The 24091-nt window shown below is 47.5% G+C and overlaps 1 protein-coding gene across 2 annotated transcripts in view; it reads right to left on the bottom strand.

Annotated features, from left to right (window-relative positions):
• Nucleotides 1-24091, bottom strand: part of PTPRA (protein tyrosine phosphatase receptor type A) — a 95777-nt gene that overhangs the window by 33134 nt on the left and 38552 nt on the right. For both annotated transcript variants that reach the window (XM_031588157.2, XM_031588158.2), the window contains exon 3: nt 19529-19600. In XM_031588157.2, coding sequence (XP_031444017.2) covers nt 19529-19600 — 72 coding nt within the window. The remainder of the gene's footprint in view (nt 1-19528; nt 19601-24091) is intronic.

The raw sequence follows: 24091 nt of genomic DNA, 5'->3' as shown, positions 1-24091 counted from the left end.
TTCTGACTACCAGATGTGACTCCAGACAGAATTAACCCCCACCATCTCCCCACTGCTTTCTTTGGGCACAAAGGACTGCCAGCAGCCAACTCCTATGGAACCACTGGCCAGGTCACATCCCGCTGCTGGTCCTGCCTTGGGGACACCAAGGGATGGCCACAGGGATCTGCAGCATCTGTGAAAGTTGTTTTAGTGCACAGAGGGAAGGAAAGTTTCGGGTGAGATGCTTTTAGGATGCTTTAACTCCTCTCACCCCAGATTAGCCCCAGGAACGTACCAGCAGCAAAGCCATCTCTCTTGCTAGGAAGTTGCCATGTCTGTGTCACACCAAACATCTGTGCTTTTAAGCCCTGGATTTTCAAATTGGATTGATGTGTTTGGAGGGGGGGAAAACATCCCAAATTGCTTGTTAGAGTTTCACCAAACAGAGACACCGTTTTTCCTTCCTCCTTCGCCTCTCTTCTCCTCCCTCTGTGGGCAAAGTGGTTTGAGAGATTGCAGGGGAAAAATAATCGTTGACTCATTAAGGTTGGGAAAGACCTTTAAGGTCATCATGTATGTAGAAACATGAGGAAATGGGAGAGCAGAAATGTGTCATGCAAACAACAGGGAGTGCTGGGTACTTTGGCGTGAGCTCATAGAAGCAGCTTGGAAGAGGAGAGCAAAACACATATGCTTTGATGAGTGCATCCAAACACTGCTTTGGCAGATACTGCTTCTGTAATTGAAGATGTTGCAGTTCTGCGACAGGGAGCAAAGCTTGAGCCCTGTAATATAGAAGAGGAATAACTTTACATAAGATAGCCTGGGAGGACTGGGTCTGACCAGCCAACATTTCTGCATGTGATTTACTGCCATGGATTAGAGGGCTGCACACCTGGTCCTGCAGCAGGTCCGGCTCCTGGGCACCAGGCTGAAACCAGCTGGGCCAACCTCAGTCTTCCTCCCACGTTCCTCCGTGACCTTCTTGCCAGCCCTTCCCCAAAGCTACATGAAGGAAGCTGAGAAAAGCAGCAGGGCTGTAGCAGGTAATGCGTTTTCCCAGGGACGGAGATGCTAAAATGCAGATGGAAGAAGATGCTGAAATCTCATGATGAACACAGATGTGTGCACTGAAGCATTTCCACTGCTGATCTAATAGGGTACTTTAAAGGAGACCCCGCTGTAGGAGGAAACACAGGAGCCCTCCTGCTCTGCTCCTGGCCCTATCAGCATGCATGTGCTCCATGTCATCCCTTTCAACACCCTCCCAGCCCTCTGCCAGCTCTCAGCTGCAGCAGATTTTCCCTCTGCTGACACTTGTCCTCACTCTCACTCTGAAGATTAAATATTTCTCTGGTGGCAGCCAGGTCTAACGCATCTCAGACTATTGGTAGAGAACTGACACGCGTTTCAAGTCCGATCCCCCACCAAAGGGGCTCCAAACATCCCAGCATCAGGGTAATTTCACACATCTCAGCACCTCTGTTCTCTCTCCTCATTCAGTTTGTCTACTTAGATCTCAATGTGGGGCTGCAGATGCTTGAACAAAAGCCATGGAATGAGTTGATGATTTTTAAGGTCCCCAAATCACTTTATGATCCTGTAATTCCATCCTTGGAGACCTTCAAAAGCCATCTAGACACGCTTATGGGCACCCTGACTGAGCAGGGGTTGAACCAGATGACATCCAGAGGTCCTGCCAACCTCACCCAATGCACGAGCCTGTGATTCAACCCCCAAAACCTTCATGTTGCTTTCCTAATTTCTCAAAATGACTCTCACTGGCTCCAATGTTAAGCAGCAGAAATTAGTGCTAAAGCCAGGGTGGGACTCAAGCAACATTTCCATCTATTTTGGATCTTACCAACGAAGGTGTGGTGATGATCAGTACTTACAATCTAAGCAGAGCAGGTAAGTCAAATCTACCTCACATGAAAGATGTTACACTCAGCCACAAAAAACACCAACCAACTTGTCATCAGGTCAATGGCAACCAACTCATCAAGAGGTCCCAAAGGTTGTCCCCACCCATGAGTGTATCTACCCAGAGTGATCCCTTGGTGCATCCCCAGTGCTCAGGATCAGCCTTGCCTGGAGCAGACCATGGCTCTACACTCCAGCAGCTGACAGCATCTTCATGTGAGGCATTTTTTGCTTTTCTCTCACCTCCAAAGGCCTGAAATGTCACGAGAGCCATTGGTGCAGCACATCAAAGCCGTGGTTTCCCCAGCTTGGCAGGTAGGAGCTGAGCTGCACACACACAGGAGCACACAGGGCTATTTAATGCACAAGGCTTGCAGTACCCAAGGGCTTGGTGAGGAAATCTGGCACCACTTGCTCACAGCTGCTGGCAAGAAGTGGGTCCCTAGAGCAAAGTATTCCCCACCTCTGGTCGAGGAACTGGTTGCTTGCCCTGACAAGCTGGAATGCAGGTGACAAGCTGGGTAGACAAGGACAGCAAGGTGTCCTGAATCCCAGTCTTTGATTTCCCTATAACATAGGTTGTACCTCACTCTGTGCAAGCTGCTGCCTCGGGGAGCCAGCTACTGTTTGGAGCATGCATGAATAATGGCACTGCTGTTTTTAATCCTTGCTGTGTAGCCACCTTCCCTCTGCCAGATCAGGGGAGTTGGCCATCCGGCCTCCTTCCATCCATTTCATAGAGGAAATCAGTGCAGGGATGAAAGGTGGCTCGATGTACGGGTAAGGGGCTGAGCAGGTCATGCTCCAAACTCCCTCCTGGCTCAAGCAGAATTTCCAAACGTTTTGTGCCTCCAGCCATGTAACCTGAGCATCAGTGCAGAAGAGTCGGAAGAGCAGAGGAAGGAGGGAAAAAAAAAAAAAGAGGTACCTCTGGATTAATGAAAGCACTGAGTGACAAAACAAAAGGATGAGTTCCTCCTCTTTCTTCTAACTCATGTGACTGCGCTGGGTCATCCTCAAACAGCCCTTCATGTTTTACTGGAAAAGGAAAACTGGATTTCAATTCTTAGCCTGGAAGTCCTTCGGCTGCACAAGATGAAAGCAGCTCCACTCAGGAAGTGAAGCAACCACAACCAGGAGCTAAATCCCTGCTGATCCAGGCCCCAGAAATCCTGCAGAACAGTCTTAACAGAAATGGCTCTTTTTCCCCTCTTTTTCCTCAGCAAGACTGCAAAATGAAAAGCATCTCTGGCATTTAGCTATCCTGTACCCACCAGCAGCATCTGTGGTTTGGGTGGCAGATCCTAAAGTTTCCAATGCAACTTCTTACCCTCCACACATGTCTATCTCCTGTGTGGTTTTTGGAGCAAGATCCACGTTGAGGCAGACAGAAGCACATTATTATTTCATTTTTAATTGATCTTTTGTAGCGTTCTGATCCTCAGTAGTCTTTGGCAGCTCGGGGAGGACAGGTCCCAGCCTGCTGCTGAGGGAGAGAAGAATGTCTTGGGATTTTGCAGCATTCCCTCACCAATGTTCAAAGCCATCTGTCCACCTCGGGCCACACCACTCCAGCTGTTTTCAAGCAGGGCTCCTCATGTAATCACGATGGCTTCGAGTCAGTTAAAGGCAGAGCCCAGGCTATATTTACCTTGGCACCTGACTGCCAATGCTCAGCCTTCCGGAGTCCTCCTATTTCCTCCCCAAGTAACGAGTATCCGGATGGTGGAGAGGGGAGGAATTATACAATCATAGAATGGCCTGGGTTGAAAATGACCACAATGATCATCTGGTTTCAACCCCCCCGCTATGTGCAGGGTTGCCAACCACCAGACCAGGCTGCCCAGAGCCACATCCAGCTTGGAAATGAAATGAGGAATGAGGAACTCAGGTCTTTTGCCACTTGTACCCAAACCCTTCACCATGGCCAACAGCAGCAGTTTGTCACGGTGCTGGAAAACATCGAAGCTGTCAGAGAAAACTGTGATCCTTCTTTTCAGATGTCAGGGTCAGAGGGATTAAGCTACTTCCAAAGTTCGGATCCAAGGTCACCCGTAAGTACTGGAGCTAGTAAATAGCCCCATGATTGTTTCATAATCTGTGCCAAACGAGCCCACTGCACTGGATTCGTGTTCAGAGAGCTGAAACACCTGCTGTACATTATTTCAGAAGAAATTTCTCCTGGGGGAAAAAAGAAAACACTCCTTGCTACTGCTGGAGAACACACCAACGCCGTGCTCCACAAGCCCTGCCCTCCCAGCACAGCATGGAAGATGTCCAACTGACCCAGTTCTCAAAATCTGGGTGCGTAAGGACAAGACCTTATTATTTCCATTGAGAAAACGTAATTCATGTGAGCCAAGGTACGTTTTCGGCGTGTACAACTTACTGTCCTCTCCCAACCTATTTAGGGAAGTGCTGCAGCTCGTGTTCCCGAGGGGGGGACGGCGTTATCCGCCATGTAAAAGCCTAAAATGACATTGCCCTACAAAGAGCTGGGATAAATTGACCCCTCTAAGCAAACCGGTTGCCAAGCTTTTATCTTCCTTTCATTGTCAAGTGACGCTGAAGCGGAATAATTAGACGATACGGGGCCATGCAAGGCACTATTGGAAAGCCCTGCCTTGGCCACTCCATTGTATCTGTAATGCCCACGTTGACTATTATATATATCTACTGACTTGGAAAGCTGCTCCCGATTTCACACTCATTCAACGTAGGTGTACTTCTGTCCAATTAACGCTGGGGTGTATTAAGGCAATCAGTGGTGAATTTTGGATTGGGAAAACAAAAGGATTTCAAAAGGCCGGGGATGACTCCAGCTGGGTTTTCTCATCCTTCATCCAGTCTAGACTTAGAAGTCCCAGGACACAGATGACTTCCGTTTCTCCGCCGAGGTTCTGCCACAGCATTAAAAAAGCCCAATAAAGGGAACAATAAAGCATCAAGATGTGCCTAAAATTAGCAGTTTCCAAAACAACCTCAGTTTATAAAACCTCAAGTACAATAAAAGCAAAGAGCAAATGGGGCAATTATTTAAGAGTTGCAGGATAAAAGGAAACCTTGTTCGAAACTGTTATCGGGAAATCTATCTGTATTGTGTTTCAGTTTTGATACTGACTGAAATAACTTTCATGAAATCACCATTGTGCTGCTAAGAATTAGCTAAATTGAAGCAACATCCCATAATCGCCCTGCCTCGCCCGAGCAATAAATGCAAGAGCAGCCCACAATTGCTTCATTATTTTCTGCCAAGTTGTAAACTCCCATGCATTTGGCAATGGTTTTCCCTTCACACATACCTTGCCTTCTCACATAGGGGAGGAGAAAAGGGATGAGATTATTTCCGTGTGATCTTCAGCTGTACTCACACTCACATTTTGGACCTCACGTAGCAATAAAGCTGTAACTCCTGGGATTGCAAGGGAACGGGTAATTTAGGAAGAAAACACCATGGCAGCATTTCTAATGATATTATTTTTAATATGGAGTGATATTTACCAGGCTGCCCAGGGAGGTGGTGAATTCACCATCCCAGGAGGTGTTCCAGAACCATGGAGATGTGGCACTGAGGGATGTGGTTATGGGCATGGTGGATGGGTTGGAGTTGGCCTTGGGGATCTAAGAGGTCTTTTCTAACCTTGGGGATCTAAGAGGTCTTTTCTAACCTTAATGATTCTATACAACAGTAGTAGCAGAAAAATACTCCTCCTGTTGCCAAGGGGGATTAAAGTGTCTTTAAAAATAATATTTAGGATTCGTTACTGAGAAGAGGCACGCAGAAACTGGCAGGGGACTGGAGATTATGCAGCATCCAATTTCTGCTGTCCCTCACAAGTGGCAGAATTCTGAAGGAATTAAAGCTGTCAGGGGGCTAAAATTGCTGTGAAGGACCTTTTCTACTGAAAAGCCATCTACTTTCCAAAGAACAAACCCATCTGGGAAGGGGATGAATGTGCTCTGTGCCGCTCACAAGCGTGGACCCAAGGGAAGCCCCTGAAGCCTTGGTTAGGAGAGGACATCCGAGATAGAAATGCCCACTGTCTGGTTCAATTTCTCACCCTTGAGACAAGGGAACACGAGCCCTATAACAGAGGATCAACTAAAGATGAATATTATAACTCAGATGGCCTCAAAAATAGACATGCAGGCACTGGGGTAATATACTGCATACTGAAACTGGTGTTTCAAGGACAAATATAACCATGAAGTCAGCAGCTGCAGTGCTGCTGATACTCTTCAGAGATGTAATGAATAATCTTTTTTTTTTCCCACTGAGGTTAAATACCAGATTTCCTTGTACAGGTTCTCCATACGAGCCCTATGGGTTTAGATCGAATGCTCAAACCCAGCATCCTATTGCTCAAGCACACCACAGACCTCAACTCCCTGCAATGCTGCTTTATCCAACACTGCAACCCTCATCTTTCCTCCCCCAAGCACCAAACCAAACTTCAATCCATCTCCTTCCTAAATGCTCTCCTATCTTTTCCCTTCTCCCACATCCTCCAACCTCTCGCTCTACCACCCAGTATATAAGCTTGGTGGCAAAGCTGCTCTTTCTAGGTAAGAAATTACCCTCCAATCTCCCCATCCCTCCTTGGAAACTCACATGCAGCCAGAGATGCTGGCTACCCTTCCCATTAGCAGAAGCAGAACCGCGCTGTAGATAACAAGGCTGGTGGTTGACCACTTGTGGTGTTCAGGCCATGATTCAGAGCTATTAGCCTCATCATTTAGCATTACCAACAGGCTAAATCCTAACATGCCTCTTTTCTTGACACCAACCTGCACGGATGACCAAGACCAGAAAAGAGGGGAAATAAAAGGTCGATAGCCAGCTATGCTCTGCCCAAATGTGTGACCCGCTCGTAGCAATGTGCTGCCCAGCAAACAGCACAAAGGGTGATTCCTGTGGGGGAAAGCAAAGGAAAAACCTCAGTGGAAGAGCACTCAGTTGCTAAGCTCCAGAGCTGACACCCTACTGACACGAGCCAGTTTTGGGAGATGCTTCAACTGCGGTTTCAGAAGAGCAATTGTTGCTACGATGGTTACACCCTTCTACATCTAGAAAGAGCTCAAAGGTTAACAAATCTTTTCCAATTTAAAATATTACGGAGTAACAGAATCACAGCCCAGAAACACATTAACTCTGTGACAAATGGCTGTGACCTGTGCTAGTTTTTAATCCAATCCCAAACATCAGCAGCAACAGCCCACCTCCCTCCCAGACCTCTCAGCGGAAGGAAATGAAAACCAGATGACCTGGACGGGGAATGGATTGATTAGATCATCTCATCCTACCCATCACATAGCACAGGGCTGTTCCTTACCAGCAGCTCCCCAAAATACTCCATCCTGACTCACTCACAGGGGTCCAAAGCAACGGAGTTTCCACCTCTTCTCTTGGGATGTTATTTCTCCCTGCAGACTAAAACATCTCGCTGCCAGGAGGCCTTTCCTATCAGATTTTCCTCTTGAAAATATCTTCATTTCAGTTGGCAGTTCCCATCTCCCCCCCCGCATAAGTGCATGTATGAACTACACTAATTAAACAGATTAATACTAAAAAGGAATTACAATTTAGGAATACATTAGCGTGTTTTCCTTTTATCCTCTACGAAAAAGCCCAAGATGTCAAAGAAAGTCTGAGTCTCTCTGACATCTTCCGTTCTTAAATTGGTCCCACTGCTCATAATTACACCTCCCCTCTATCCATACAAGTTAATTTGCTTGCCTTTCCTTTCCCCCATTCTTTTAAAGGCAGAAGGGACGAAGGCAGAGAAAAAAGGGGAAGGAGCAGGATCAGGGGAGAGAGAAAGGGATCATCCCATTGGACCTGTCTAGCAGCCCCAATGCATATGGAAATGCAGGCTCTGAAGCCTTGTCTGATGAATATCCCTACTTTCATTTTAGATTGGTCTTTCTACAGCAGGCAACAGCCTCTTCACCTAAATATGGCAAAGGGGTTGGAGATTCATGATCCTTGAGGTCCCTTCCAACCCTGGTCATTCTGTGATTCTGTGATTCTGTAAATACACCAACTATGCATCAAGGAAGAGAAAGGCTGACTTATGGCCAAATGGCAGCCGGCAGCTTTGAAAGTGAAGGACCAAGAAGAGAAGCAGTGGGGAAAGATGAAGGTTGAATTGCCATCCTGGGCTTATCTACACCAATGTCTTGCCGTGCAAATGTGTCTAAAGAAGGGTTGTAAGGAAGGACAGAGTCCTCAGCAGGGTCTGCTGTGATGGGACAAGGGGAATGCTTTCAAACTAGAATGGGGGAGACTGAGACTGGATCAAACCCTCCAACTCAAAACGACTGCATGACGCTATGGAAGCCAAAGGGAGCATTTTGGTGGGAGGGTTCAGGTAGGAGCTGCCGTGCAGAGGGATGGATGGGAAGCTCGTGCTGCAGAAGAGCTCTCTGTTTGCAGAGTCATTTCCCATCCTTGCACGGCATGGTCTAATATTTAAAAACATTCAGCTGACCTCAGCGTGTCCACACCTCCTGTGCCCTTTACTTTTCTGACAGCTTCTGGGAAGTGCACGACTGTCCCAAGGAAAAGAAGAGCCAGGAACTCATGGAGAGGTGCCAAGCTTGGAATTTTGTTTAAAATACGCATTAGAAAAAAGCTGTAAGAATAAATGCACGTTCTCAGTGCTCTGCTGCTTCTTAATGGATTGAAATAAAGAGGTCTTGGAAATAGGAAATGCAAATTGGAGGGGAAACGTGGAGCACAACCAGGCAGCCTGCCCTTCCTTCGCTGCACGGCTCGCTTTCTTGGCTGCAAGGCACGGCGAGGAAGTGATTATAAAGCATTTATTTGCAAAATCACAGCCAATAAATCCAAGAGCAACAGAAACCCTCCCTCGCACCGCTCGCTCCTTGATGGTGGGAATGGAGGAGACACGAAGGACCTATGGGTGGGCAGCACAATTCTCAAGGTTTTTTGGAACTGATGTTGCCCTTAAGGAGCAGCATGGGGAGAGGTTGTCCCATAGCTCTGTTGTTCAAAGCCTAGGAGGGAAAATAAAAGCCCCAGACAGGCTTTGGGCATTGCAAGCGAGTCACAGGATCACAGAATGGATGGGACAGTGGTCCTTAAAGACCATCCAGTTCAAACCCACTGCTGCATCTGATGGGATCTGAATATCCCTTCCTTGTGAAGGTGTTCTGAAAAAGGGACTGGCTGTTGAGAGAGGGACTGAATAGCAATAGAGAAAATAAAACAGTACAGACAAAGCCATCCAATTCCCCTCCCCTTTCCTGCAGATAAAAACCAATAGGCTGTTCCATCACAAGCAAACCACTGAATGCAACTCGCTGCCTGGAAAATCACCGAGGTCAAAAGCACGACAGAAAAAGGAAAAGGGATTAAACAAACGGATGATATAATCTACACAGCTATAACTCAGCCCTTGGAGATATAAATAGCTGCACTGCGGGGCTCAACTTAACCACTAATTTGCAGTGCAGTCAGGAGGGGGGGCAGGCACCCACCCCCATGAGCAGATTAATCTGTAATTGCTCTTTATACATTCCTGACACCTTGCTTTGAAGTGCTGAAGCTGGTACCATCTCACAGCAGGGGCTGGGCTGGCCTTGGGAAGGGCTGAGACGTGCCTTGCTGCTGCTTCAACCTGTGCACACCAAAGAGAAGATGGCTTTAACCTACAGGGACAGGAGACGATCAAAGCCCGGTATTCTCCAAAAAGGAAAGCAGGATGGAGGTGATGGTTCAAGTTTCACAATGTTTTTATAAGACTTTAATTGCAAATAAACGCTGATTGGGATATTTGAATGCTTCAGAGCACTTAAATCACTTCAGAGCCTTTGTAAATCCCTCTCGAAATACGAGTGAAGAACAGTGCACAGGGTGCTGATGTGACAGGATTAGGGCCAGCAGAATCACTGAATCACAGATGGTTTGAGTTGGAAGGGACCCTTAAAGTTCATCTGGCCCCACTGCCTGCAATGAACAGGGACACCCACAGCTCCACCAGTGCTCACAGCCCCATCCAGCCTGACCTTGGGTGTCTGCAGGGATGGAGCATCCACCACATCTCTGTGCAACCCATTCCAATGCAACATGAGCTGGTGGAGATGGTGGCTTTCAGAACGGGTCCCCAGCCAGTCCCCATTTTGTCCACCTTCCTTGACTCATCTTGTTCCACTTGAGGGAGGTGATGAGAGATGAAAAAAAGCAGCAGTACAGGTGCTTGCCCTGTCCTGGCACACATCCCCTCTTCTACTACATTAACTTTTAGAGGAGAAGTTGCTTCACTTTCCACAGAATCAAAGAATGACAGAACATCTCAAGCTGGAAGGGGCCCACAAGGACCATCGAGTCCAACCCCTGGCTTCACACAGCACAGGGCTATAATATATCCCAGTGTTCACATTTCTGACATCTGCACTTTTGAGGAACACAACCTTGATGGCTGGGGGACTGGCTGTGTGTTCAGTGCTTTTCTGGCTGCATCCAACCACCCCCCTGTATACAGAACAACAAAATCATTAAGGCTGAAAAAGACCTCTAAGATCCCCAACTTCAAAACCAACTGTCTCCTACTATCCAACCTGACCCTCCCCTGGCACAACTCGAGGCCACCACCTTTCATCCTGACTCTAGTAGGGCATTCTCACGTGTCCAGCAGTTTTAGTGCTCTGCCCTTACTAATGTGAGTCCCCAGAGCATCTCAAGCTCCTTAATTCTTCATCAAACAAAAAATACTGGGTATTTTATGACCCTCCCCCAAGATATACATAGAATGATAGAATCATTAGGATTGGAACAGACCACCAACCATCATTCAATCCATCCATTAAATACATATACATGTACCCAGGCAGACCACTTAACAGATTAACAGATAATTTAATGTAAAAGTGTGGCAAAGGGGAATTCCTGCCTGATATCCAGTTTTGCAGACATGTATTAAAGCCAGAGGGAGCCCTCCCTGCTGCTCCTGCTCCAAGCCAACGCCTTGCTGCATTTTCCAGAAGTCAGCTTGTTTGCTGTCCGATGGAGAGGCTTCACACTTACTTTTGCTTTCTGTTTAGCTTGCACTGAAGCTATCTTTCACTTGGGATGAGCTCTGAGTTCAGCAAGTGCCTACACTCGAGGAACTGCATTCCTCCCCAGTCTGTTAATAAAAATAGGTGCATGAACAAAATAATGATGTTGTAAAGCAGACCATGAACCACCGAAGAGCTTCCCCTCCCTTTAGTACTCACAATACACACTTCCCTTCCTCATGCTCCGAAGCAGTGATGCTCAAACCACAGAATAAGGACCAAAGGTGAGCCTGGGTGTCCCAGTGATGATCTGCACCACACAGCTTTAACAGCATTTCCAATTAAGCACTTGATGAGATTAATCATCATCTTCAGCTAGCTGACAGCCATTCAAAAAGCACAGAAACAGCCACTTTAAAAACAATGAAAACTCTTAAACACCTGCCTGAGGGATGAACAAAGTAGTGTATAGCAGATATTATCTTTTTTATTAAAGGGCAAATAAAATTGAACCAGGGAAAAGATGTTTTAAAGCAGTTAATGGAGAAGAGAAAGTGGGCATCTCTCTAAAACATCTTCCCAAATGATACATTTCAGGCTGTAGTCAAAACACATAAAAGTAAAGAAATAGCTATTAAATGGGTTTGGATGGAGCCTCTGGCTCGTGCTCAGGAAAAGGAAAGCCTTTTAAAACTGAACGCATCCGTCCCCAAAGCAAAGCGGTGTAATTGGGGAAGGAGCAACCAAGAGAAGCTGATCATCCGTGGGCACCTGGCTGAAAAGCAGAGGCATACCAAGAGTCTTGGTTTGCTTGGTTCCTGAGGACACTTGGTTGTGTCCTCGATGTCATACCTGACGGTGGGTGATGGATGAGCACAGGGAGCTGGGGCACTGCTACAGCCCAATGGGCTGAGCCAGCAGCTGGGAAGGGGAGGTGGTATTGCTCCCTACAACTGCTGAAAGGAGGTTGGAGCGAGGTGAAGGTTGGCCTCTTCTCCCAGGTAACGGCCTCAAGTTGTGCCAGGGGATAAGTTCTGGTTGGATATTATAGAAAGAGTGGTGATGCATTGGCACAGCTGACCAGGGAGTGGTGGGATCACCATCCCTGGAGGTGCTCCATAACCATGGAGATGTGGCATTGAAGGACGTAGTCAGTGAGCACGGTGGGGTGGGTTGGGGTTGGACTTGATGATCTTGGAGGTCTTTTCTAACCTTAACAATTCTGAAAATTAATTTCCTACGCTCGGGTCACCTGGGGAAACAAATCTTCATAATGCACACCGTGCATACGAGCTCTCATCCAGCCGAACAGGAGGCACAGCCCCATCCTGGTGGTGCTGAGCTCTTCCTACAGGTGCTGCCAGCCCATGGGCTGCCTTTCTTCAAGATCAGCAGTTCTCCAAGCTGTGACACATGGTGAGCTGGCCCGAAGCGTGTGGTAACACCCACGCTGCTGAAGGCAGCGATCCGTTGTAACTGTAGTTTCAGAATGTTTTTTCAACTGTAATTTCGGGCACGGTTCAGCTGTGTTTTTGAGGGGACACCTGGTCCAGACAAGGGAGGACAACCCCTGTCCTCACCGAGGGCTTCAGCTGTGCATCGCTGCCTTGATGCGGGCTGGAAAGAAAGCACTTAAGCAATGCATCCCTCCCTGCAAGGCTGTATCACAGAATCATAGAACTTGGGTTGGAAGGGAACCTGAATGGTCATCCAGTCCAACTCCTCTGCATATCACAGAGTCACCGAATGGCTTGGGTTGGAAGGGACCTCAAGAATCATGAAGCTCCAACCCCCCCAACAAAAGTAGGGCCACCAACCTCCACATTTAATATCAGACCAGGCTGCCCAGATCCCCATCCAACCTGGCCTTGAACACCTCCAGGGATGGATGGGGCATCCACAGTCTCTCTGGGCAGCTGTTCCAGCACCTCATCACTCTCATAGTAAAGAACTTCCCCCTGACATCCAACCTAAATCTTCTCTCCTTCAACTTAAAATCATTTCCCCTTGTCCTGCAAATGTAGGGCTCCACCATACACAGGTCCTGAGCACCTCTCCTGACCACCCCAGCTGTATTCCTCAGCTTCAGCTCCTTGAGCCATCCTTCCTGCTATCTCATCTCATCTCCCTTTCCTGCAGCCAAGTAGGAATGATCTGTAGCTGCAGAGACCTTCCTGCTCATTCCCACCTACATTTCAGAAGCCCAGATGGAAGTTCAGCTGCCATCCCAAACACAAAGTGCATTTCCAAATGCATTTGGATACTCCTTGCTTCCCAAGCACAGCTTTATAGTATAAATTCCATCCATCATCACTCATTTCACTTTCCACAGCTTTTCCCCTCTCTCCAGCTCTTCAAAGAGCTCCTTGACCTTCCTGCTTTGCTCATCAAAGCACGCAGACCAACACCATCAAATGGCAGCACCTCACTTCCAAGCTGTGAGGTTTGTAGCCGTTCAGCCAATGCTGCCACGAACGCTCTCTGCAGCAGCAAAACCCCACAGATTGCAATATTAATTTCTCCAAGTGGAGCGTGAGCACCGCTGCCTCATGAAACCAGAGCCTGCACAGAAGCACCTGGATAAATAACAGAGACAGGGCGTACGCCTTGCAAATACATTGAGCTTGACAGGTATCTACGCAATGCATTCAAAATGCAAGCCTGGGAATTAAATTCACTGTCAACAAGCAGCAGTCAAGCAAAACCAAGCTTCCCTTTATCACTTTCCTCCCCCAGATTATCCTTCCTCCTTGCACCAGGAATAATTTACCTCTCCCCTCGGCTCCGCAGGTAGCAGCTGGCTTCTCTCTTGGTCTAAGGGTTATCACGTTAGGATCAAGCTCAGAGCAGTTGGCTCTCTGGGTAAGACTGATGAAGCTTTTTGTCTCAGAACTGGAGGATTTACGCATCAAAAGCTTGTCTGCCTCTCCCCAGCTGCTGTAGCTTACCTGCTAGCAGTATTGCTTCCCATAAACCACGTCTACCCTACATTGCCATGGGTGAAACATGGCATCTTGCAAACACACTGCTATTCCAGAGAGTAACTATTCCAGCCTGCCTTATCCTCCAATGTACATCCACATAATACATACACGTTTATTTATCTGCCCTCAAAATGACTGGATGTGTAAAGGGAGGAGGTCCCCAACCAAGAAGTGCTTCCTCACCGCAAGGAGATCATGCATGCATGTGCAGCATGACAAATCTGCCTAACCATGGACTGGAGATGCAAGAAGTTCCCTGTGCTGCTCAACACCTTCCTGCAGCATATGTGGTTCTGCTGTAGGGTGCAATTCTGTGATTTCTTGGTCTTTGGTTTGTGTAAGATGGGACTTCAGCTCTGTGAAAGGGTAGATAACAGCAGGACAAGGGGAAATGGTTTTAAGTTGAAGAAGGAAAGATTTAGGTTGGATGTCAGGGGGAAATTCTTTACAGAGAGAGTGGTGAGGTGCTGGAACAGCTGCCCAGAGAGGCTGTGGATGCCCCGTCCATTCCTGGAGGTGTTCAAGGCCAGGTTGGATGGGGACCTGGGCAGCCTGGTCTGGTATTAAATGGGGAGGTTGGTGGTCCTGCATGTAGCAGGGGGGTTGGAGTTTCATGATCCTTGGGTCCCTTCCAACCCAAGCCATTCTATGAGATGTTCATAGCTATTCCCTCTACCTTCAGCGTCCTCCCTATTGGTACTGTGAAAAAAACCGGTCAGAGAGGTGTCCCAAACAGTCTATGAAATAACTGCACTCTTTACCAAAACTCCAAGGCAGGGCTGATGACATTTCCTTCCCTTGCATTGTGTAGCAGGCACTTCTGCCACCCAATTCACCCAAAAAGCTCTGCGAAGGCACTGATGGAAACCTCCTTTGCCACAGATTGGCCATTGCCACTTGGGGTTTCCTGCTGAAGACCTTTCATTTGCTCTGCTGGTTTGTTTGCTTACTGTCATCTGACAGCGGGGACTTTCTCTGCTGAATGGTGAGAATGGGGGATGGAAAGCCAACGTCTGCACTGAGGATGCCCTGAACAAGCAGGAATGGGTGATGTATAAGAAAGGAAGCACTGCACCGCTCCATCCTTCAGAGGCACGTCCAGCTTCCAGCAATGACTAAGGAGACCGAATGCCTTCCCTTCTGTGTTCTCACTTCCTCCACTTGTCATCTCCTCTCATTGTTCTTACCACGGTTAGATAAGCTCTGGTGGCAAGGAATTGTGTGCTCACCTCTGTTACCCAGTATCACGCAATCGGAGGAGCGCAGGTTTTGCTGATGCTAAATCAGCATTACCTGCTCAGAAAAAGATCACTTAAATCACCCAGTGAGTTCTTTGCTTGATGTGAAGGAGATATTCTTTTCAAGGAGACACAGATCAACTCATTCCTTTCATGGAACCAATGCAATCAAAATAGAAATGTATCTGAAGTTGTTGACGTGAAAACAAATATTCCAGATTCAGCTGCAACTATGTTTGACTGTAATTACCATTGCTTGACCTCAGTGCAAACATAATGTTGAGGAAACCCTCAAAACTCAGCAAGAAACACCACCGAGAAGCTGAATACAGGATGCAGATGGCAGCTGCAACCCTCCCGAAAGTTTGGGCTGTGGCTGCTGCAAAAGGGCGAGTAACCACCGACCCGGTGCTGCTTCCCGTCCCACGCAGCTCACATGTTTTCAAGATCATATTGCAAAAAGAAAATAATAAAACAGTCGCCCGTTCTCAAAATTACACAAGAGCTGTTGCATTCTGTGCACCGATCGTTGCGTGAAATTAACAACCAGCGTGCAGGCAGCACTGAGATTGGGTCTTCCTAAACACCTGCAGGAGGAAACCTGTTTGCAGAACAAACCACCAGGAAAAAAGAAGTGCTATTCAGGGAGGTTGCTGTTAGCAGCGAGAGATGTTTGTTTATAGGCAGCAGCTCCAGGTATGGCCAGCAGGTCCCAGCATGCAGCCCAGCACGGCTTCTGTAAACAGCTGTCTCATTCAAATCCACAGCCCAGTGCTGGCAATGTGTGTTCAGTACTGATGGTTGGGTGCTGTTGGTTTGTAACAGGCCAGAAAGTCAACATGCATCAGTAGTGTCAAATTCAGTGTGGAAGTCTGAAGGGTTGTGGAGAAGCTTGCTTGACTTAGAATCATAGAATGGTTGGGGTGGAAGGGATCTTAAAGCCCACCAGCCCCAACCCCTGCCATGGGCTGGGTGTCCCCAGCACATCAGGCTGCTCAGGGCTCCATCCTTCCTGGCCTTGAGCACCTCCAGGGATGGGGCATCTACAGCTTGTTTGGGCAAAAGAGCACAACTACTTTGGACTTAAAGAGCACAAGCACTGGTGATCTGTGATTTCTGTTCTTTTCAGCTTGGTCACCATCCAGTGCAAATGCCACCAGGGTGAAGAGCTTTGAAAACAAAGGACACGTGGCTACGTGACACATGGTGAAGGACGAGGTTGGATCCTGACCTGCCATCTCCCCTTTGCTTCTCTTGCAGTTTGCTCGCAGCTGCCAGGTAATGAAAACAATGGCACAGTGCTCCTTCCTGAGGAGTGAGGAAATGGATTTGGGGGTTCTGGTTGAGGCAAGTTGAATGTGAGTCAGCACTGTGCCCTGGAGCCAAAGGAGCCAACCGTACCCTGGGGTTTACCAGGCCCAGCACTGCCACCAGGCGAGGGTGGCACCTCCAGCACCAGGTTTTACACACAGCATAAGGACATCAAACTATCACACAGCACACAAAGGAGGGCTGTGAAGACGTCCCCTGACTTCTCTTAGCTCCTGGAAATCTCCTTAGTCCCCACCAACAGCTCTGCAGCAAACGGTGCCTCTTCACAGCCTCCCCTGCTCGCTCTCTGACAACAAATTAAATTTCAAGTTAATAAGGGAACGCATACCAGAGGGGCGAGCCAACCACAATTACTGACTATTATCTCTCAGGAAAGATCTTTCAGTTATTGTGGGTAACGCAGGAAACATCAGCTCAGCGATCAGCGCTGCTGGTGACGGCGAGAAGAAAACCACACGCATTACAGCTATTGTGCAAATCCACAGGGCATGGCGTCTCAGCTCCCACCTCCCAAAAGATGCTGGCAGACACGGCTGGGAGAGGCACAGGGAAGGGCACGGATGGTTTGAAGGTGGTGAGCAGCTTATGTTGGGACTTTGGAGCTGCACACTGCTCACCCGTAGCTTCGAACACGTTGAAAAGCTCATGCCAAGACAAGCATACCAGTTGCACTGTCATTAATCACAGAATCGTGTAGATTGGAAAAGACCTTCAAGGTCACCAAGCACAGCCATCAACCTGACACACTGAGTGCAACACTAAACCACATCCCCAGTTCCACATCCTCACATCTGTTGCCTTCTACATACATCTGGGCTCTTCTCAAAGTGAGTGATGGCAGCACTGAGGCACCACCCACGAGGCTCAGCTCTCAGCCATGCACCACGAGCTTCAACTCGTCAGTAGAGGAAGAAATTCTCTTCATCACTTTCCCCCATCAACAGCAATCTTACCATAGTATTAAATCTCCCCATTTAATACTAGACCAGGCTGCCCAGGGCCCCATCCAACCTGGCCTTGAACACCTCCATGGACGGGGCATCCACAGCCTCTCTGGGCAGCTGTTCCAGCATCTCACCACTCTCTCTGTAAAGAACTTCACCCTGACATCCAACCTAAATCTTCCCTCCCTCAACTTAAAACCATTTCCCCTCGTCCTGCTGTTATCTACCGTTTCAAAGAGTTGACTCCCCTCCTGTTTTCAGAATTCTGAATAAAATAAGCCAACCTCTGTACGTGAAAAGTTTTAAGTCACTGCAGCTTCAAGCGATTCTTTCGTAGCTCTTCCTATTCCCGTGAGACATCACAATTTTAAATATTGGATAATTTGAGTCTGCAGCTCGAAGGTTTCTTCCAAACGTCAGCTTTTTGCTTTTGGAAGACAGACTGATGACACTACACCTAATGTGCTTAATTAGGAATTTATAGAAAGATCTCTCCAAGAGAACCGAAAACCCTTCAGATGAAATGTTCTGAGTACCAAATCAAGAGCCCATCCATAATGACTGTTTACTCCCATCTTCTATGTGTTTCGGGCCATACTGTTTCAATCAGCAGTTCCTGCCATTGATGGAGTTGTTCCTTCCAGCGATGGAGCTGAACTCCTCGAGAGGTCAAACATAATTGTCCTGGGTTCCCCCTAACTGGGGGATGTGGCTTTTTAAAAATCATGCTGGGATGAGAAAGAAAGAGGTCAGAGCATAAAATAAACACACACATCAGGATGCTGTCACACAGCCCAGTCTGCCCAGTATGGAAGCAGTTTTCCCCTTGATTTCAGCAGCTTTGTTTCAACCATCACATCTTGTTTTCCCCCAAGCACTTGGCTTTTGCTGACCATTGCACCCAGGCACCAAACCCCTCTCACGGCGCTCCGGTACTGCAGAACACAAGGAGAATGCTTTGCACAGATGTTCATTTTGTAAGAAATAATAATTCATGCAAATCCCTGCTCCAAGCAAATTCCACAGGAGTGCATCTTATCACAAGCCAAACAAAAAGTACAGATACATCTGAGATCCATAAACCTGTATTAAAAGAATTTGTTCTTGTTACAGCTTGAATTTCCTCCTCTCCCTCCAACTCCTCTGCCAGTAAACTACCCAGCAACACCAAACAAGCAAACCACCAATTCCACAGCACTAAAAAGAAGCTTAAACACCAATTATGATATAAGGTAACACTGCTGTGAAAGGACTACAGATGTAACACGCTCCAGATTCACCCAAAACACCTTCTTAAAACGTTTACAGCCCTCATAAACACATCATCCAACTCATGACGTTGCTCTCATCAAGGCTCTCTCCAAACTTGGCTACACGTTGGGTATGGGCACATGGCAGGGGTTGGCCATGCTGGTGGGAACTCAGAGCCTGGAACCTTTTCAAGCTCATAAACTGAAATGTTTTAAGAGCTCAGGAGTGTGTAGATGGTCCTGGAGTGTATGTAAAGTGCTTTCCAATTTTGCCCAATAGTTTATCACATTTAAGATCAGGGATTTTCCTCTATTTCATTCATCAAGAACAGAGTACTTCCTCACCACATCTGGAGACAGACCAGCTTTCTGCAGAAGCTCAAGATGGTGAAAATAAACTAATAAAACATATTTTTAGCGTTTCTGTGTTTGGTTGGGTTTTTTTTTTTGTTTTTTTTTTTTCAAAATGGGAAGTTAGAACCTGAATTCCAACCCAACCACTGGGCTTTAGCAGAACAAAACAATCCCTGTGCTGAGTGCTCCCAAACAGGAGTCATGCCCCTTCCAGTGTTACACCAACAGAGGCCTTATTATCCTTTGGGGGAGGAAGTCGGATTTTTTCCACTTAGCTGTGTTCCCAGGTAATTCTTAAATAAGATTTCCCTTCCCCCTGTGTTTAAAGGGACACTTTGCTCTAAAACAACAAACTATTGCCTTAGTGCCACTCCAAACTGCCTCCGTTGTGTGCTGAGCCCTAAAATAGAATGATGACTGGTCTGCCACCAGTAAGCTCCATTTTATTTCAGGGAGACAGCGCATTCCACGATGCCAAAATTAATAACAATCCTTCTTACCTTAATTATCGTAAGCAAATCGTCCACCTGCATGTCATTAGGAGCCCATAAAGGTTCTTCCAGCCAGTGCCCCTGCAAACAAACCAGAAACACCAAGCTTTTAATACCAAACAGTTACAATTCAGCAAGATCTTTGCACAACAAAATTACTACCGCTGCCAGCAAGGCAATTTCACTTTGTTCTATCTATATGCAGAGCAACATTTTTCATTACTGGCTGAGCTAGAGATGCATCTGGGGACAGAAGGAAGGGACCATGAGCATGTAGTTGTTCAGAGTATCATCATATGCAGAGTTCATCTTTTCCCACCCCAAGGAAAGAGGCACATCCATCACCATGACTTCTGGCGGTCATGTACCCATGGGTTTCCCCAAATCTAAGCATCCCCAGACACAGATTATAGGGTCAGTGCAGCCCAAAGGCTCTCTGCATCTGTTTGCTGCCCTACATCAGCTCTGACGCAGCAGCAGGTTCCTTGCAGGACCAAGCCCTCATTTCCCCAATCCCATTCTGTGAGCTGATGCTACAAAGTACAAAACGAGAGACCCGAAGCAATTTTAAAATTGGAGTTGAATATATTTAACTAAATGAACACCTTTTTTCTCCACCTGCTGACATCTCTCAGCCTCTGAGGCCACCTGATGCCAAGGAGCCGTGGAGCTCAGCACAAGTCCTGGGTGATCTCCTTGCTGCTCCTCACCTGCCTCAAGGGTTGGCTCCATCAGACTTCAATCTGATGGGCACACAGAATGCTTTTTAACTCTACAGAAGGAAAAAAATCTGTTGGTTTTTTGTTTTTTTTTTTTTGAGGACTTTCAAAGAAATGAAAGCAGGTGATCATGCTGACTCTGATGAGAGAATCACAGAATCATAGGGGTTGGAAGGGACCTCAAAAGATCACTGAGTCTCAATCTATGCTAAAGCAGTTCCCTACAACAGGTCGCACAAGTCAGCATCCAGCCAGGTCCTGAGTATCTCCATAGAAGGAGACCCCCCCAACCTCTCTGGGCAGCCTGTTCCAGTGCTCCGTCACCCTGACCATAAAGAAGTTCTTCCACGTGTCAGTACAGAACTTTCTATTTTCAGGCTTTAAGCCATTGCTCCTTGTCCTATCGCTACACAGCACCAAGAAGAGCCTGGCCTCATCCATTTGCCTCCCACTTTCCTTTAGATCTTTATAAACATTTATCAGATCCTTTCTTGGTCTTCTTTACCCCAGGCTGAACAGACCCAGGCCACTCAACCTTTCCTCATATAGGAGATGCTCCAGGCCTTTCATCATCTTGGTGGCCCTGCACTGGACTCCTAGGAGATCCCTGTCTTTTTGGAACTGAGGAGCCCAGAATTGGACACAGTATCTAAATGTGGCTTCATTGGGGCAAAGCAGAGGAGGAGGATCACCTCCTTCAACCTGCTGGCCACGCTCTTTGTAATGCACTCCAGGATGCCACTGTCCTGTTTGGCCACCAGGGCACACTGCTGGCTTATGGCCAACCTGTTGTCCACCAGGACTCCCAGGTCCCTCTCTGCAGAACTCCTCTCCAACAGGTCATCCTCCAGCCCATCCTTATGGATGCAGTTATTCCTTCCTCCCTGGATGCAAGACTCTACACTTGCTCTTGTTGAACCACTCAGTGGTGCACTGTTGCTATCGATATTTGCATAGACAACATACTCATCTTTCAGAGATGCCATGCTCTGAGCACCTAGATTGCACTGCACATAGAATCATAGAATGGTCTGTGTTGAAAAGGACCACAGTGCTCATCCAGTTCCAACCCCCTGCTATGTGCAGGGTCACCAACCAGCAGACCAGGCTGCCCAGAGCCACATCCAGCCTGGCCTTGAATGCCTGCAGGGATGGGGCATCCACAGCCTCCTTGGGCAACCTGTTCCAGTGCATCACCACCCTTTGAGTGAAAAACTTTCTCCTAATATCCAACCTAAACCTCCCCTGTCTCAGTTTAAAACCATTCCCCCTTGTCCTATCACTATCCATCCTCATGAACAGCCGTTCCCCCTCCTGTTTATAAGCTCTCTTCAAGTACAGGAAGGCCACAATGAGGTCTCCCCAGAGCCTTCCCTTATGCAAGCTAAACAAGCCCAGTTCCCTCAACCTTTCCTCATAGCAGAGGTGCACATGTCCCTGTTCATTGCAGGGAAGCTGGACCAGATGACCTCTAAAGATGCCCTCCAGCTCAAATGATTCTATGATGCAAATACAGCCTTGGAGGGCACGAGAAGCTTGAACATGCTGCATGGAGGGCCTCAATCCAAATGCTTATCAAAGTCAATGCAACACATCTGAGTAGGTTTTAGAGCAGGCTGTGTGTTTGGCAGGCTGTGACTCACACACCCTCTCCTTCTGACAGGTAAAGAGCACAGCACAGACATGCACTGTCACGTACATCACAGTCGGAGCATCTCGTGTTACAAATACTCACAAGAATATCTTGCAGCCACATTTTAGACATCAGTCACACAGCCATCGCAGAGGAAACCTCACTTCCAAAGAGCAAATGTACAACAGGACTGAGAGGAGGGGGCTGTCCCATGTTCCCCAGCCCTGGCTGCACCCAGGGTTGTACCTGGCTGCCATGCTTGGTTGCAAACAATTCAGCAAGGTAAATATCCATTCATTCTCACAGCACATCAATAGAAAGGAAGATACGTCACCTATAGGAAAGAGATTCCATTTTCTATAACCAAAGTTCAGTTTTCCAAGACCCAGAGCATGGGGAAACCCAAAACTGACCCAACCCATGCAGTAACCCAAAGGTGGTGGAGAAAGAGCTTCAGTTATGAAGGGGCAGATATAGGACAAGAAGGAACGGTTTTAACCTAAAAGAGCAGAGATTTAGGTTGGATGTTAGGAGGAAATGTTTTACTTTGAAGGTGGTGAGGCCCTGGCACTGCTGCCCAGGGAGCTGTGGGTGCCCCATCCCTGGAGGTGCTCAGAGCCATGGGTGCAGCCCTGGGCAGCCTGGGCTGGTAGAGGGGCAATGTGATTTTCATATTCTTGTATTTTGTTTACTGCTAAGAAGCAGGTGAATGGGGTGCACGCTTTCTTAAACAGGTAAGTGGAAGATGAAGAGCTGTGTGTTTGCCAGCTCACCTGCAGGCTCCAAACCCTGGAGAGGAGATGGTCCAACAGAAGGTCCAATGATAATGTGTCAGGAGAGTTTCAGCCATGCTTATAGAATCATGGATCGTTGAACACTGTGGTTGGAAGGAAGCACATGGGAACTAACACTTGTAAGCAGGGATCCAAAACTAGAGCTTCACTCAAGCTGGCCATTTCTGTGCTGGACTATCCACATCATTACAGAATGATTTTGCTGTCTAATGTCATTTCTTTAATGAAAATAGGAATAGAAGCTCAGGAAGAAGCCCAGTTAGAAAGTGTTTTGAGACTTAGAACCACGGAATCATGAAGGTTGGAAAAGAGCTCTGAGATCCACAAATCCAAACCTAACCCATCCCACCATGCCCATAACTACATCCCTCAGTGCCACATCTCCATGGTTGTGGAGCACCTCCAGGGATAACGATTCCACCACTCCCTGGGCAGCTGTGCCAATGCCTGACTGCTTTCAGAGAAGAAATGTCTCCTAATATCCAAACTTCAGACGACACCAGCAGGTTTGTTATTCAAGAACATTAATGCTAAATAACGTCGCATGCTGAAATGCTTAAGATTTGCTCCCCACTCATATGGGGTTGACAAAAGTGGCCTACAGTTATCGAGCTGCTCTGTCTCTTATTAAAATAATTAAAGTAGCAGTAAGCCAAGCATTAGCTGGCTAGACAGCCCAAATCCCACCACCCGCGTAATCCACCTGAAAGCCAAGTGTTCCAAGGGAAATTAAAGCTGCCTTTAATCCATACAAATCTCAGCACAGGAATCTTTTCTTCTCCTGCCTCCTGCTGCGGGTTACTGCTGCTGCACACCCCTCTGTGCTGCTGGAGCTTTGGGGGGCAACGCAACACAAAGACTGACATTAGATCTGTGGTGCAGGCAGCTTTACAGCCGTGTTGAAACAGGACACAGTTCTCCCCTTGCTTGGTGTAATCATTATGTATCAACACACAGAAATTAGGATAATTTGAGTATAAATCAGGCAGCGTCATTATGCTGATTTAGACTTTAGGATTGTGTTCGGTGTGTTTGCAGTCTGCCATGATCCTCTGGGAGGGAGCCACAAGTGAGCTGGAGGAAGAGGATGGCTTTCTCCAAGCCCACCAGGGACATCTCCCCAAAGCTAACCCAAATGGTGAGGAGAAAGGGGTGAGAAAACCTGTGGGGATTGCTACCACTCTGCATTTCCTTCATCTGAAATTCTCCTTCCTAAAGATTTCACCCTATCCCCCTTGTGATGCATGAAGCAGTGATCTACGGATGGAGGCAGGGAGAAGCTGCCAGAAAAATAAACCACCAGGGTGCAAACGCTGATGTGAATGCAAGAAAAATAAAGGGTCGGAGACTCAAATGTTCTGCTTTATCAAACCTACCATACAGATCCAAGCCATCCTCAGCAGGATACGATCCTCTGCAGGGCTGT

Source organism: Phasianus colchicus, chromosome 4 (genome assembly GCF_987193195.1).
Source record: "Phasianus colchicus chromosome 4, bPhaCol1.hap1.1, whole genome shotgun sequence".
Taxonomy (NCBI): Eukaryota; Metazoa; Chordata; class Aves; order Galliformes; family Phasianidae; genus Phasianus; species Phasianus colchicus.
The sequence above is the reverse complement of the archived record's forward strand: the minus strand, read 5'-3'. Positions and strand labels throughout refer to the sequence as shown.